Source organism: Schistocerca nitens, chromosome 2, assembly GCF_023898315.1.
Source record: "Schistocerca nitens isolate TAMUIC-IGC-003100 chromosome 2, iqSchNite1.1, whole genome shotgun sequence".
NCBI lineage: Eukaryota > Metazoa > Arthropoda > Insecta > Orthoptera > Acrididae > Schistocerca > Schistocerca nitens.
The window spans coordinates 879161078-879177629 of NC_064615.1; the positions used below are offsets into that span (position 1 = coordinate 879161078).

Here is a 16552-nt window from a genome sequence, read left to right on the forward strand (position 1 = left end):
ATCCCTCAGAGCTACCCATTCGTCTTCTACTGTATTTCTTTCCCCCATTCCTGTCCATTGTTCCCTTATGCTCTCCCTGAAACTCTGTACAAACTCTGGTTTAGTCAGTTTATCCAGGTCCCATCTCCTTAAATTCCCACCTTTTTGCAGTTTCTTCAGTTTTAATCTACCAATAGATTGTGGTCAGAGTCCACATCTGCCCCTGGAAATGTCTTACAATTTAAAACCTGGTTCCCAAATCTCTGTCTCACCATTATATAATCTATCTGGTACCGTTTAGTATCTCCAGGATTCTTCCATTTATAAAACCTTCTTTTATGATTCTTGAACCAAGTGTTAGCTACGATTAAGTTATGCTCTGTGCAAAATTCTACCAGACGGCTTCCTCTTTCATTTTTTAGCCCCAATCCATATTCACCTACTATGTTGCCTTCTCTTCCTTTTCCTACTGTCGAATTCCAGCCACCCATGACTATTAAATTTTCGTCTCCCTTCACTACCTGAATAATTTCTTTTATCTCATCATACATTTCTTCAATTTCTTCGTCATCTGCAGAGCTAGTTGGCATATAAACTTGTACTACTGTAGTAGGCGTGGGCTTTGTGTCTATCTTGGCCACTATAATACGTTCACTATGCTGTTTGTGGTAGCTTACCCGCACTCCTATTTTTTTATTCATTATTAAATCTACTCCTGCATTACCCCTATTTGATTTTGTATTTATAACCCTGTATTCACCTGACCAGAAGTCTTGTTCTTCCTGCCACCGAACTTCACCAATTCCCATTATATCTAACTTTAACCTATCCATTTCCCTTTTTAAATTTTCTAACCTACCTGCCCGATTAAGGGATCTGACATTCCACTCCCCGATCCGTAGAACGCCAGTTTTCTTTCTCCTTATAACGACGTCCTCTTGAGTAGTCCCCGACCGGAGATCCGAATGGGGGACTATTTTACCTCCGGAATATTTTACCCAAGAGGACGCCATCATCATTTAATCATACAGTAAAGCTGCAGGCCCTCGGGAAAAATTAAGGCTGTAGTTTCCCCTTGCTTTCAGCCGTTCGCAGTACCACAACAGCAAGGCCGTTTTGGTTAGTGTTACAAGGCCAGATCAGTCAATCATGCAGACTGTTGCCCCTGCAATTACTGAAAAGGCTGCTGCCCCTCTTCAGGAACCACACGTTTGTCTGGCCTCTCAACAGATACTCCTCCGTTGTGGTTGCACCTACGGTACGACTATCTGTGTCGCTGAGGCACGCAAGCCTCCCCACCAACGGCAAGGTCCATGGTTCATGGGGGGAGGGTAAGAAACATTAGAGTATCGATATCGAAAGAATAGAATGGTATGCAAAAACAATAAGGTTTCTTTACTGATTTGATGAAGACTAATGCAACGTCTATGTCGTATGCAGGAAACGCAAGCACTGGAGTAAAAACTACATACCGTGTGCCGTCTGCTACTAAGGTGTCACATTCTAACAGTATATATGAGTAATAACAATCACGTAATCACTGACCTGCTCGTGTGCCGTAAAGCGCTGCGCACTAGCGTGCGAGACAGGGAGGTATTCCAGGCCCGGATGGAATCTGTGAAGCGCATTTACGACCGTTGGTCTGGTGCACCGGGCAGCCTGGGTGTGGTCCTAGGTGGTTTTCCACTCACGTTTAGGCAAAAACTGCGCTCGTCCTCGATCTCCACCTTTGGAAAAACGATACAGACACAATTAAAATACGATAACACACACAACAAATTTTCAGTGGTTAACAAATAGATGGGCACATTACTACTTTCACTCAGGTTAGCTCGAAGACTGTGGCTTCAGAAAGGGCATCGATTTACGCCAGAAACGGAAGAATATTACGTGTACCAACTACCTTCGGAAATGTTTTAGGTATTCAAATGCACGTGGACTAAGTGTATGCGAAGGAGGACGTCAGCAATACGACTTTAGTTTTCAAGAGCCTTGTGTCGATCTGAGTTATTAAAGGTGTAGGAATCTAAGGAATAATTCCTGTAGAATCTTCTGATTTTCCTCATGACTCATGGCCAGAAAAGGACGAGACAACTCAGCATCATAACTTGGTACCTCAGCATACCTGGTGAGCCCTTAAAATACGTATTCTCTTGAAGAGGAGGAGGACATAAAGATAGCTTGCACTCCGTTACACAAACAGCCAAGAAGTCATTTACTCACTGCTTTGTGAACTTCCTCGTAAGCTGGAACCACACTCGTCCAACAAGCAAATCGGCTTCCTAACATACACCTAGGGATATTTGGTGTTCAAGTAGACATACATTTTCTCTACACAAATGGTTTTACGTGTGAAAATTGCACACACGAACAGCATAAAATGTACATCAAGGTCCATAATAGATTGGTGTCTTTTATTACTTACGCGAAAGCTCTGTAACAAATACACCGACGGAAAAAAAATCGCAACGCCAACGGGGAGTTGTGCGACGTAAACGAGAGTTGGCAGGCTTGTTTCTGCATCTGAAAGACGATGTCTCTTCAAATTTCGCGCCAATGCGTTAGAGTGGCACTAATAGCCCCATTATGAGAATGCAAATCAGGTTTATTTTAAATACATCTACATCTAAATCTACATTCTGTCTACATTTATACTGCGCAAGACACCCAAATGTGTGTGGCGGGGGGCACTTTACGTGCCACTGTCATTACCCCCCTTTCCTGTTCCAGTAGCGTATGGTTCGCGGGAAGAACGACTGCTGGAAAGCCTCCGTGCGCGCTCGAATCTCTCTAATTTTACATTCGTGATCTCCTCGGGAGGTATAAGTAGGGGGAAGCAATATATTCGATACCTCATCGAGAAACGCACCCTCTCGAAACCTGGACAGCAAGCTACACCGCGATGCAGAACGCCTCTCTTGCAGAGTCTGCCACTTGAGTTTGCTAAACATCTCAGTAACACTATCACGGTTACCAAATAACCCTGTGACGAAACGCGCCCCTCGTCTTTGGATCTTCTCTATCTCCTCTGTCAACCAGACCTGGTACGGATCCCACACTGATGAGCAATACTCAAGTATAGGTAGAACGAGTGTTTTGTAAGCCACCTCCTTTGTTGATGGACTACATTTTCTAAGGACTCTCCCAATGAATCTCAACCTGGCACCCGCCTTACCAACAATTAATTTTATATGATCATTGCACTTCAAATCGTTCCGTACGCATAATCCCAAATATTGTACAGAAGTAACTGCAACCAGTGTTTGTTCTGCTATCATACAATCATACAATAAAGGATCCTTCTTTCTATGTATTCGCAGTACATTACGTTTGTCTATGTTAAGGGTCAGTTGCCACTCCCCGCACCAACTGCCTATGCGCTGCAGATCTTCCTGCATTTCGCTGCAAGTTTCTAACGCTGCAGCTTATATGTATACTACAGTATCATCCGCGAAAAGCCGCATGGAACTTCCGACACTATCTGCTAGGTCATTTATAACGCTGTAACGGTCGTGAGATTTAGTTACCTTTCAGTCTGGATGTGGTGAGTTGACGTCACTAAAGAATTCCTTTAAGGCGACAAAGACGCCACTATCAATATCTCACTGAATTTGAACGATGCCGTGTAATAGAGCTACGAGAAGCTGGGTGTTCCTTCTGTGATATTGCAGAAAAATTTGAGATCAATGTAGCCAATGTACGTGACTGCTGGCAGCGGTGGTCACGAGAATGTACGGTCGCAAAAAACCCGGCTCCGGATGACAACGTCGCACAGCAGAGAGGAAAGACGATCGTGTTCGGCATATGGCTGTGGCGCATCGTACTGCGTCTATCGCAGCAATCTGAGCAGCAGCTGGCACCGTACTGCGACAACGAACTGTAGCAAATTGGTTACTTCAAGGCCAGTCCGAGCCATACGAGCTACAGAGTGCGTTCCACTGACCCCAAACCACCACCATTTCCGACTTTAGTGGTGTCAAGCGACAGTTCACTGGAGGCCAGGATGGAAGTCTGTCGTGTTTTTTGATGAATGCTGGTTCAGCCTTGGTGCCAGTGATGTCCGCCACTGGAGACGCCAGTTGCGGACCTGCACCCAACCTGTCTGCAGACTACACTCACTGGACCTATACCTGGAGTTACAGACTGGAGTGCGATTTCGTATGACAGCAGTATTACTCTCGTGGTTATTCCACGTACTCTTACTGCAAATTTGTAAGTCAATCTGGTGATTCGACCTGTTGTGCTGCCATTCTTGAACAGCATTCCACAGGGTGTCTTCCAGCAGGATAACGCTCGCCCACATACCACTGTTGTAACTCGACACGCTCTACAGTGTGTCAGTATGTTGCCTTGGCCTGTTCCATCACCAGATCTGTCTCGACTAAATCACGTATGGGACATCATCAGAAGACAACTCCTGCGTCATCCACAAACAACATCAACCGTCCCTGTATCGACTGGCCAAGTGCAGCAATCGTGTAACTCCATTCCACAAGCTCATATACAGCACCCGTACAACACATTACATCCACGTCTGTGTATTTGCTTTCAACATTCTAGAGGTTACACCTGTTATTAATGTACCAACATTTCACATTTGCAATGGTTTATCATGCTCTCACATTAACCTCCGACCTTGCTTTGTTAATAACTTACATTTGTTACCTACACAAATTTACTCTCGAAATTTCGTTAATGTACATTAATTATTTTTTGGTGTTGCGATTTTTTTTCCGTCAGTGTATGTACGAAAATTCCGCGCGCAAAATCGTGGTTTTGGGTGCCTTGGTGCGCCGTTCCTATTTGACATAGGAACGTGGGGTACAATGTTTTTGGTGTAGCCCAGGCCAACGGCCATTTGTATAGCCATTTGAACATCTGTCTTACTGTAGCTATCTTTGAGTACATCAAGCAAGGATCGATTGACGAACCTGAGCTGGCGCCCAGGCAAATTGAGCGATTCGATTAATTACTTTTGCAAAAGATTTTAATTGGTTTGAAATTAGTGCTCAGCTAATGACATCATTCGTATGTGCACCGTTCGGATTTTAGTGTAAAAACAGTCACCCTTAAATAACTCCGGACTGGAGCGAGATTGATAGCTTTAATTTGGCCCACCGCCGTATCGGCCCTTCAGCTAAGATAAGTTTTATCGTTTCAAAAATATCTTATTTCGTTTGGATTTTACGTGCAAAAAACACACTTTTCTGTGAGCATTTTGAAGCGCGCCGCTTCTATGCTTTAAACTTGTGCGAATCGGTTCACATTTTGTAAGACGACAGACAAATGTATGTAATTCATGGTCGTCGTATTGTTTTGAGAAAGCTTTATCCATTGCCATGATATAAGAAACATGGTTCGAAAGACAATACAAATCCTATATCGGATCATTCGTCGCCTGAGTCACCAAAAATCTTCATCGTCTGCCAAGCTATGGCGGACTAATGTCAAAATTATGATACATAGAAACTTGGGAAGCAGAATGAAAATCTACATTGGTTACAAGCTATGGCAGTCCAGTGTCAAAATTATGGTACATAAAAACTCAGGAACCAGTTGAAAAATGCTCCTAACACAGCACAAAAATTTAGTCATAGTGAGGGATATAAAAGAAGGGAAGAAGCTTTTCGACTTGTCTGGCAGCTCAGTGTTTTTTTTTTTTGACATAATCGCCCCTTTTTTTACGGGTTAACCTAAATTCCTCAGCACAGTGAGCTGTCGTATCTGGAAGGTTTTGGCTCACCTGCATCTCGGAATCTATAGGCAAAAGTCCCTGATCCAGTGCCCAAAATCCAGAACATTGGGTGGATGCACTATATTACGTGACATGGGTGCTAATAGTAAAAAAAAAAGAAAAAAAGGGGAATATAAGATGTTTTGATTTAAATGTCTTAGCAGCTGCGAGATAAGTTGAGAAGGCAGTTCTCTTATTTTACATCCCTAAGTCTGCCCAGGATACATTCACCTTTTTTGTGCTTTGAAGGAGCATTGTTCATTCTGGTTTACTCAAGATTGTTCGTACAAACAGAGGAAAATTTCTGTTTTTCTGCTTGTTTACTGATCAAAGAAAAGCGTAGCTGAAAAAAAAAACGAATCACTATGCTTCGGTGCTGTTATTATCTATATTTCGTATTTAATTGCTACTGGTATCTGTACCACATATCGTAACCAATCTGGTATTTGAAACGTTGCTCGTTTTGTGAACGATTACCTTACAGGCTCCTGCGTGGATAGTCGTACTGCTAAGCAGTTAGGACTATATATGCGCCATATTGTGTAGTTACTACTCTTGACAGAAGCTGGATTGGTCTGGCACTAACATTTCCTGTGTCTCAAAACAGTTGCCAAAGTTCTCTGTCGAAACTTAGTGATGAATTTAATGCTGCTAAGACAGCGTCTGAAATTTGTAAAGGAGATTAAAGTTCAGGCGATGCTGAGTGAAGTAGACTAATAAATGAGAGCGGTGGATGAGTGTCGCAGTTTGGTAAGCCAAATAACCGAATATGACAGAAGTAATAGGATATAAAATACAGACTTGCAATAACAAGAAGAGATTTTCTGAAAACCAGGAAAATTTTGATATGTAAAGTAAATTTAAATGTTAGCAACTCCCTTCTAAAAGTATTCGTCTGGAATGTTGCCTTGTACTGAAGCTGAACGTGAACGGTAAGCAAATGAGACAGGAGGAGGAAGCTTTATAAATGTGGTGCTACAGAAAAATGGATAGATAGATCGGATGACTAATAAAAAAGGACTGAATCTATTAAAAGACGGTGTTATGTTGTCGTGAAGAAATCACGTTAGGCTCGTATTGTCTAACATAGTCTAGATGAAAATACATAAATTCACAGCTGTTGCTGCTACTTGCTTTTAGAACTGAAGTATGCTGATGATAGGGAAGTAGCCGGGGCAAAGAGGCGGGGGAGGTGGGGGGGCGGCTTAAAATTCACCTGACTGTAGGTTGCAATTGTCGTGCATAGACGAAGAGCCTTGCACACGGTAGACTAGCGATAAAATTTTCATCGAGTCAGGTATAGGTAAATGGCTAAACAGAACGTAACAAACGATAGAATCAGCGAAAGACAAGCTCTCGAACTATTATTTGAGAGTGTTGTCAGCAAGTTGGTTTGGAAAAGCACCAACAGAGGAGCCTCCGACCGTAATTGCTGAAAATGGTGGCGAATTAGGCAAAGGATACAATTTGCGTGGTAGAATTTGCACGTTGCGAATCGGTAGTGGAGGCGCAAAGAGCTTTCCGTTGTAAGTTTCACAAGGCACAACCAGTTTACAATAGCATCGTTAATTGCGACGAGGAATTCGAGAATGATGATGCGAAGCAAAACGTCTGTGGCCGACGGGACGTGTCAGAACACACAGTGGATCGTGTGACATGGGTGATCTTGCGAAATTCCATCAAGTCTCTCGCGAGCTAAAGCAGAATTGAACATTTCTCAACCAAGTGTGTGGAAAATTGCTCGTAAGTGGTAAGAGTTAAGCAGTATGAACTGCATTTTCATCAAGCCGTAAACTTTGACGACAAATTGCACCAGCTGCAGTTTTGCATTGATATGCAGAACAGTCTTGAAAATGACGACCTCCCAAGAAACTTAGTCTTCAATGACAAAATCTCTTTTCATCTTTGAGCGAAAGACAACCGACATAACACATGCACTTGGGGGACACAGAATGCATTTGCAACTGTCGAACATATCCGGGGTTTATGGAAAGTTAACGTGTTCTGTGCCGTCTATGGGCCTTTTCCTTCCCTGAGAGAACTTTCGAAGATATCACCTCTCTCTGTATGCTGCAACTGTGGCTCACGCCACAACCTGAAACAGGTATTAGAGATTTCATCTTTCAACAAGATGGCGTCCGTCTACATTTCCGCAATTGTGTTAGACATCAAGTGAATGAGACGTTACAGCGTTCCTGGGCAGATCGTTTGGCCACCACGGTCGCTAGTAAATAAATGCATAATTGTATAACGTATACTATCACAAGAACACTATTGTGTAAACTGTAATTGAACTGACATAATGGTATGCCTTCACAAACTTCTTTAACAAATTTGTTGATGGCTATTGGACATGACCCATACAACCAGTGTTTTAATGACTTTTTAACATTTAAATGTGGAACAGTCTGAAACCGTTAAGAGGAAACGTGGAATACAAGTACTGCAGCAGAAGTCCGGTGATATTTCAAGCAATCAAACAAAGTTTCAGAACTGAAGTCTTCGCACAAGCTGCCAGAATTAGAATACAGACGGTACTAGCAACATCTCAGTTCAAAACTAAATTCGGTGAAGCTTGTGATAGTAAGGAATTAACATAAAAATGATCTGGAGTCAGGTCTCTAGAACGAAGCAAACCCTATCGACAAATTTTACTAACTAATAATTGTCGTTAGCACCACGCTAAAAAGTTCAAATCCTGAAAGGACAGTCCCAAGCTAAGATGTTGAGATTTCAGCTCAAATTAAAGTCCCAAAAGGACAGCCCAATATTAAGGTTCCAGTGTGACGACAACACCGCAAAGTGCAGTGTATCGCAGATGAAAACGAAGTCCAGGAGTCATACAAGTCCACTTGCAAAAACACTAACGGGAAGCTTTGTATCATCGTTGTGGCGGCTCCAAAGTGAGTTCCTGCTTGAAGAAATGCATAAAAATCCGACACCTCGGTCAGGAAGCAACTTGGAGCGAACTGCCTGCTTAGGGACTGTGCACCGTCCTAAGTACAGCACTCGGTGCCAGCATAAAATTGGTCTCACTTTCTGGCATGTGGTGGACACTGAAAAGAAGTCTGTTGGTGTAGCGACCTCTGCTGGGGCTTCGGTCGCCGTCCGGTGGCCGTGTGTAGGGTGGTGGCTCTCAAGTGGCACCTACAGGGTGTTAAATTTAACTGAAGCCATTGAAATATCTCGAAAACCACACATCGGATCAAACAAAGTTACGGTTCCAATTATCCTATTAATTTGTCTTCTCGGACCGGGACATTCAGTGATGGCACACTCAGCCCGCACTCCCCCTCCCCCCCTCACAACAACCTGTACGAGGGAGGGCAGAGAGCAATGTTCAATGGGAACCCCCGTATTTTTATAGCAGATTACGATACTACAGCAAAATCTACATATGTTTTGTCTGAAGCGTTTTCTTCGTTTCACACAGATGGTGCTGTCATCGGAGGAATATAAATGAGTACACAATCGTAATTAAGACATGCTACTCAATCGCCCTTGAATATCCAATGGCACGTGGGACCTAACATCCAAGCTGTCAGGGTATGACAGGCCAGTATTTCTTAACTTCTGATTGGAAAACCCATTCGCAACGTTGTATTCCTCCGATATATTGAACAAGGGACCACTCGGCGTGCCACTGTGGCCGTGGCTCGATGCGAACGCTACTCTGCTTTTCCAATTAGAGTAAGTGTTCAAACGTAGTGTCGCCAACTTAATACACTTAGTGGTCAGCTTTTCAAATGACCGTACACAAGACAAAAGCATATTTGAGGGAATATCAGCACAGGCGTTTCTGATGCGGTCGACCATTTAATCACGGCCTGTTGGCACTTGCTGGTACACATTTTCTTTTAATTATCCCCACAGAAAGAAATCCGGCAACGTCAAATCTGGCGACCTTGTGGGCTAATTAATAGGACCACCTCTCCCGATCCACCGACCAGTGTAAACACGGTCTAATACCTCCCGTGCTTCAGTTGCGTAATGTGCTAGGCAACCGTCGTGCTGAAACTACGTAAGTTATCGAACGTCCTGGGCAACATCCTGCAACAGTACCGGTAGTTCCTGCTCCAAAAGCGTTCGATATTTGCGTCCATTCAGCGTGTCGTCTATAAAATACGGACCAATGAGTTTGTTGCCCATGATGCCACACCATACGTTAACCGACTAATTATGTTGGTCAGCTTGTCGTAACCAGTGGGGATTGTCTACGCTCCATGTTACGCCGGTCAACGCTACCAAGTTTTGTGAATGTAGACTCATGGGAAAATAATACCTCGTCAAAGAACGTGTGGGTCGTTTCAGTTTGTTGACATGCCCATTTTTGGATTGTCTGGCACCAAAGTGCCATAGGGAACTTTAGCGAGTAGACCTGTACTCTCAATTATACTCCATGTCTTCCAAGCCAAGATGTTTGCATCAGGGAATGCTTCAAGGCCACCGTAGTCAGCATGGTTGCCCCATACTACAGCCAAGGTCAGCCATGTACTGCCTCCAAACACAGCAGACACATCACAGGTGAATTGCATTAGTAGTCCACGAAAAACATTCGGACCACCCATGAGCTGTTGCTTATTAAATTGTCCAGCCAAGTCAATATCTGTTGCCCTCAGTGACTTATAGACAGGCACACTGCGCCGCCAGCGACGACGACATCCACGTCGCAAAGGCATTGCAGGGCACGTTAACACACTGTAATACTAGGGAGCCGGGACCGCAGCGCCAGAGACTAAGTCCCGTTTCTACATCTATATCTACATGACTACTCTGCAATTCACATTTAAGTGCTTGGCAGAGGGTTCATCGAACCACAATCATACTATCTCCCTACCATTCCACTCCCGAACAGCGCGCGGGAAAAACGAACACCTAAACCTTTCTGTTCGAGCTCTGATTTCTCTTATTTTATTTTGATGATCATTCCTACCTATGTAGGTTGGGCTAAACAAAATATTTTCGCATTCGGAAGAGAAAGTTGGTGACTGAAATTTCGTAAATAGATGTCGCCGCGACGAAAAACGTCTTTGCTTTAATGACTTCCATCCCAACTCGCGTATCATATCTGCCACACTCTCTCCCCTATTACGTGATAACACAAAACGAGCTGCCCTTTTTTGCACACTCTCGATGTCCTCCGTCAATCCCACCTGGTAAGGATCCCACACCGCGCAGCAATATTCTAACAGAGGACGAACGAGTGTAGTGTAAGCTGTCTCTTTAGTGGACTTGTTGCATCTTGTAAGTGTCCTGCCAATGAAACGCAACCTTTGGCTCGCCTTCCCCACAATATTATCTATGTGGTCATTCCAACTGAAGTTGTTCGTAATTTTAACACTCAGGTACTTAGTTGAATTGACAGCCTTGAGAATTGTACTATTTATCGAGTAATCGAATTCCAACGGATTTCTTTTGGAACTCATGTGGATCACCTCACACTTTTCGTTATTTTGCGTCAACTGCCACCTGCCACACCATACAGCAATCGTTTCTAAATCGCTTTGCAACTGATACTGGTCTTCGGATGACCTTACTAGACGGTAAATTACAGCATCATCTGCGAACAACCTAAGAGAACTGCTCAGATTGTCACCCAGGTCATTTATATAGATCAGGAACAGCAGAGGTCCCAGGACGCTTCCCTGGGGAACACCTGATATCACTTCAGTTTTACTCCTGACAGGTCACCCTACGCCTAGCGCGTAACCACACGCTAAAGCGTACATAAATGAATTCCTTTTTAAAGGAGAAACATGGGAGAGATAAGGGAAGGAGATAAGGAATTTTTACTGTTTATGGTTCAAATGGCTCTGAGCACTATGCGACTTAACGGCTGAGGTCATCAGTCGCCTAGAACTTAGAACTAATTAAACCTAACTAACCTAATGACATCACACACATCCATGCCCAAGGCAGGATTCGAACCTGCGACCGTAGCGGTCGCTCGGTTCCAGACTGCAGCGCCTAGAACCGCACGGCCACTCCGGCCGGCTACTGTTTATAATAGAACACACAGTCACCAGTGATCTTTATTTTACAATTATTGTTCCTTACTTTGGCCCATATGAACAAATACTCGTTAACGTGCATGGAGTTAACGTGCCTGTGCAATGCCTTTGCGACGTGGATATCGTCGTCGCTGGTGGCACAGTGTTCCTGTCTATAAGTCATTGAGGGCAACAGATATTGACTTGGCTGGACAATTTAATAAGCAACAGCTCATGGGTGGTCCGAATGTACACTCCTGGAAAAGGAAAAAAGAACACATTGACACCGGTGTGTCAGACCCACCATACTTGCTCCGGACTCTGCGAGAGGGCTGTACAAGCAATGATCACACGCACGGCACAGCGGACACACCAGGAACCGCGGTGTTGGCCGTCGAATGGCGCTAGCTGCGCAGCATTTGTGCACCGCCGCCGTCAGTGTCAGCCAGTTTGCCGTGGCATACGGAGCTCCATCGGAGTCTTTAACACTGGTAGCATGCCGCGACAGCGTGGACGTGAACCGTATGTGCAGTTGACGGACTTTGAGCGAGGGCGTATAGTGGGCATGCGGGAGGCCGGGTGGACGTACCGCCGAATTGCTCAACACGTGGGGCGTGAGGTCTCCACAGTACATCGATGTTGTCGCCAGTGGTCGGCGGAAGGTGCACGTGCCCGTCGACCTGGGACCGGACCGCAGCGACGCACGGATGCACGCCAAGACCGTAGGATCCTACGCAGTGCCGTAGGGGACCGCACCGCCACTTCCCAGCAAATTAGGGACACTGTTGCTCCTGGGGTATCGGCGAGGAACATACGCAACCGTCTCCATGAAGCTGGGCTACCTTCCCGCACACCGTTAGGCCGTCTTCCGCTCACGCCCCAACATCGTGCAGCCCGCCTCCAGTGGTGTCGCGACAGGCGTGAATGGAGGGACGAATGGAGACGTGTCGTCTTCAGCGATGAGAGTCGCTTCTGCCTTGGTGCCAATGATGGTCGTATGCGTGTTTGGCGCCGTGCAGGTGAGCGCCACAATCAGGACTGCATACGACCGAGGCACACAGGGCCAACACCCGGCATCATGGTGTGGGGAGCGATCTCCTACACTGGCCGTACACCACTGGTGATCGTCGAGGGGACACTGAATAGTGCACGGTACATCCAAACCGTCATCGAACCCATCGTTCTACCATTCCTAGACCGGCAAGGGAACTTGCTGTTCCAACAGGACAATGCACGTCCGCATGTATCCCGTGCCACCCAACGTGCTCTAGAAGGTGTAAGTCAACTACCCTGGCCAGCAAGATCTCCGGATCTGTCCCCCATTGAGCATGTTTGAGACTGGATGAAGCGTCGTCTCACGCGGTCTGCACGTCCAGCACGAACGCTGGTCCAACTGAGGCGCCAGGTGGAAATGGCATGGCAAGCCGTTCCACAGGACTACATCCAGCATCTCTACGATCGTCTCCATGGGAGAATAGCAGCCTGCATTGCTGCGAAAGGTGGATATACACTGTAGTAGTGCCGACATTGTGCATGCTCTGTTGCCTGTGTCTATGTGCCTGTGGTTCTGTCAGTGTGATCATGTGATGTATCTGACCCCAGGAATGTGTCAATAAAGTTTCCCCTTCCTGGGACAATGAATTCACTGTGTTCTTATTTCAATTTCCAGGAGTGTATTTCGTGGACTACGAATGCAATTCACCTGTGACGTGTTTGCTGTGTTTGGAGGCAGTACATGGCTGACCTTGGCTGTAGTATGGAGCAACCATGCTGACTACAGTGGCCTTGAATCATTCCCTGATGCAAACGTCTTGGCTTGGAAGACATGGAATGTAACTGAGAGTACAGATTATGGAAACTGGTGCCATGAAATTCTTGATGCTATAACACATGGTATAGGTGATACTATGACGATGCAGTATTGTGACAATTCTGTCTACGGACGTACCAGAATTGCGGTGTAATTCCGGGTGCTTATCCGTGGATTGTCGTGCACTGCCCCTAGTATAGCCATTTCATTAGCTTCTCCTGTGATACTCTTGCTACGCTTCCTTTTGTCGACCTGACATCAGACATAAAGGCGTTCGCAACCTTGTAAAAGAGCGAAAGAGAGCAATCTGCCTCTGGAAAACGCTCGGCATACAAGGCAACAGCAGCCTCAACATTTCTCCATCACTCCATGTAAATCATGTTGTGTTGTTGTGGTCCTCAGTCCTGAGACTGATTTGATGCAGCTCTCCATGCTACTCTATCCTGTGCAAGCTTCTTCATCTCCCAGTACCTACTGCAGCCTACATCCTTCTGAATCTGCTTAGTGTATTCATCTCTTGGTCTACGATTTTTACCCTCTACGCTGCCCTCCAGTACTAAATTGGTGATCCATTGATGTCTCAGAACATGTCCTACCAACCGATCCATTCTTCTAGTCAAGTTGTGCCACAAACTCCTCTTCTCCCCAATTCGATTCAATACCTCCTCATTAGTTATGTGAACTACCCACCTTATCTTCAGCACTCTTCTGTAGCACCACATTTCGAAAGCTTCTATTCTCTTCTTGTCTAAACTATTTATTGTCCATGTTTCACTTCCGTACATGGCTACACTCCATACCAATACTTTCAGAAACGACTTCCTGACACTTAAATCAATACTCGATGTTAACAAATTTTTCTTCTTCACAAACGCTTTCCTTGCCATTGCCATTCTACATTTTATATCCTCTCTACTTCGACCATCATCAGTTATTTTGCTCCCCAAATAGCAAAACTCCTTTACTACTTTAAGTGCCTCATTTCCTAATCTAATTCCCTCAGCATCACCCCATTTAATTTGACTACAATCCATTATCCTTGTTTGGCTTTTGTTGATGTTCATCTTATATCCTCCTTTCAAGACACTATCCATTCCATTCAACTGCTCCTCCAAGTCCTTTGCTGTCTCTGACGGAATTACAATGACATCGGCGAACCTCAAAGTTTTTATTTCTTTTCCATGGATTTTAATACCTACTACGAACTTTTCCTTTGTTTCCTTTACTGCTTGCTCAATATACAGATTGAATAGCATCGGGGAGAGGCTACAACCCTGTCTCACTCCCTTCCCAACCACTGCTTCCCTTTCATGGCCCTCGACTCATATAACTGTCATCTGATTTCTGTACAAATTGTAAATAGCCTTTCGCTCCCTGTATTTGACCCCTGCCACCTTCAGAATTTGAAAGAGAGTATTCTAATCAACATTGTCAAAAGCTTTCTCTAAGTCTACAAATGCTAGAAACGTAGGTTTGCCTTTCCTTAATCTTTCTTCTAAGAAAAGTCGTGGGGTCAGTATTGCTTCACGTGTTCCAACATTTCTACGGAATCAAAACTGATCTTCCCCGAGGTCATTTCAAATTTCTGCTGTGGCTGTGCAGTAGTAACTGCCATTCGCTGTTACTCATTCGTGTCCTATACAAGTGCAGTGCCCTTAGTGGCATATTTATAAATTGTTTTTAAATTTTGACTATACCTGTTATATATTCAGGTGGAAAATGTTTTAATTGGGGTTTTAATGTTTTGACTAGAGCGATGTCGCTGAAATTTTCTTTTAACCACATGTAAGCTGACAGTTTCTTCTGAAGAAGGCGCCCATAGTTGGCGTTGAAAACTAGTTAAAGAATTTTAATTTCTGTTTGCAACCGGGTTGGCTGGAAATTTGTGACATTGTCATTAAGTACATTTGCTGATCACAGCAATTTTCAAAACATTCAGTTATGTAACTGGATTCGTGATTTCCTGTCAGAGAGGTCACAGTTCCTAGTAATTGACATAAAGTCATCGAGTAAAACAGATGTGATTTCTGGCTTTCCTCCAGGTAGTGTTATAGGCCCTTTGCTGTTTCTTATCCACATAAACGATCTAGGAGCCCGTCTTAGGTTGTTTGCAGATGATGCTGTCGTTTATCGGCTAGTAAAGTCATCAGAAAAACAAAAGAAATTGCAAACCGATTTAGAAAAGATAGCTGTACGGTGCAAAAATTGACAATTGACTCTAAATAACGAATAGTGTGAGGTCGATCACATGAGTGCTAAAAGGAATCTGTTAAACTTCGGTTATAAGATAAATCTAAAGGCCGTAAATTCAACCAAATATCTAGGAATCACAATTACGAACAAATTGAATCGGAAGGAACACACAGAAAATGTTGTGTGGAAGGCTAACCAATAACTCCGTTTTATATGCAGGACACTGAGAAAATGTAACAGATCTACTAAAGAGACTACCTACATTACGCTTGTCCGTTCTCTTTTAGAATACTGCTGCGTGGTATGGGACCCTTACCACATAGGATTGACGGAGTACATCGAGAAAGCCTGAAGAAGGGCAGCACGTTTTGTATCATCGCGCAATAGGGGAGAGAGTCACTGACATGATACAAGATTTAGTGTGGACATCATCCAAACAAAGGCGTTTTTCGTTGCGGCAGTATCTTCCCACGAAATTTCAATCACCAATTTTCTCTTCTGAATGCGAAAATATTTTGTTGATGCCGACCCTCCATAGGGAGAAAGGATCACCATGAGAAAATAAGGGAAATTAGAGCTCGCACGGAAAGATATAAGTGTTCGTTTCTTCCGCTTGTTGTATGAGATTGGAGTAAAAGAGAATTGTGAAGGTGGTTCGAAGGACCCTCTGCCAGGCAGATACGCAGAATATCCATGTAGATGTAGATGTAGATCCACTGCATGACACCTATAGTTAAACTCATTTGATCCTGTGGGGAACTATCTGTTTATAGGTACGGTCGCGCTCAGCTGTAACCTCACATAATACCGGGAGTCGAAGCCGGGTACGCCGAACGGCAATTAGCC

At 44.4% G+C, this 16552-nt stretch overlaps 1 protein-coding gene across 3 annotated transcripts in view; it reads right to left on the reverse strand.

Annotated features, from left to right (window-relative positions):
* LOC126237173 (uncharacterized) overlaps positions 1-16552 on the reverse strand; it is a 753602-nt gene that overhangs the window by 415896 nt on the left and 321154 nt on the right. For 2 of the 3 annotated variants that reach the window (XM_049947036.1, XM_049947037.1), the window contains exon 2: positions 1525-1706. In XM_049947036.1, the coding sequence (XP_049802993.1) occupies positions 1525-1607 (83 nt within the window). In that variant the 5' untranslated portion in view covers positions 1608-1706. Of the gene's footprint in view, positions 1-1524; positions 1707-16552 lie in introns of those variants that run through there. The other variant, XM_049947042.1, reaches the window with a different exon arrangement.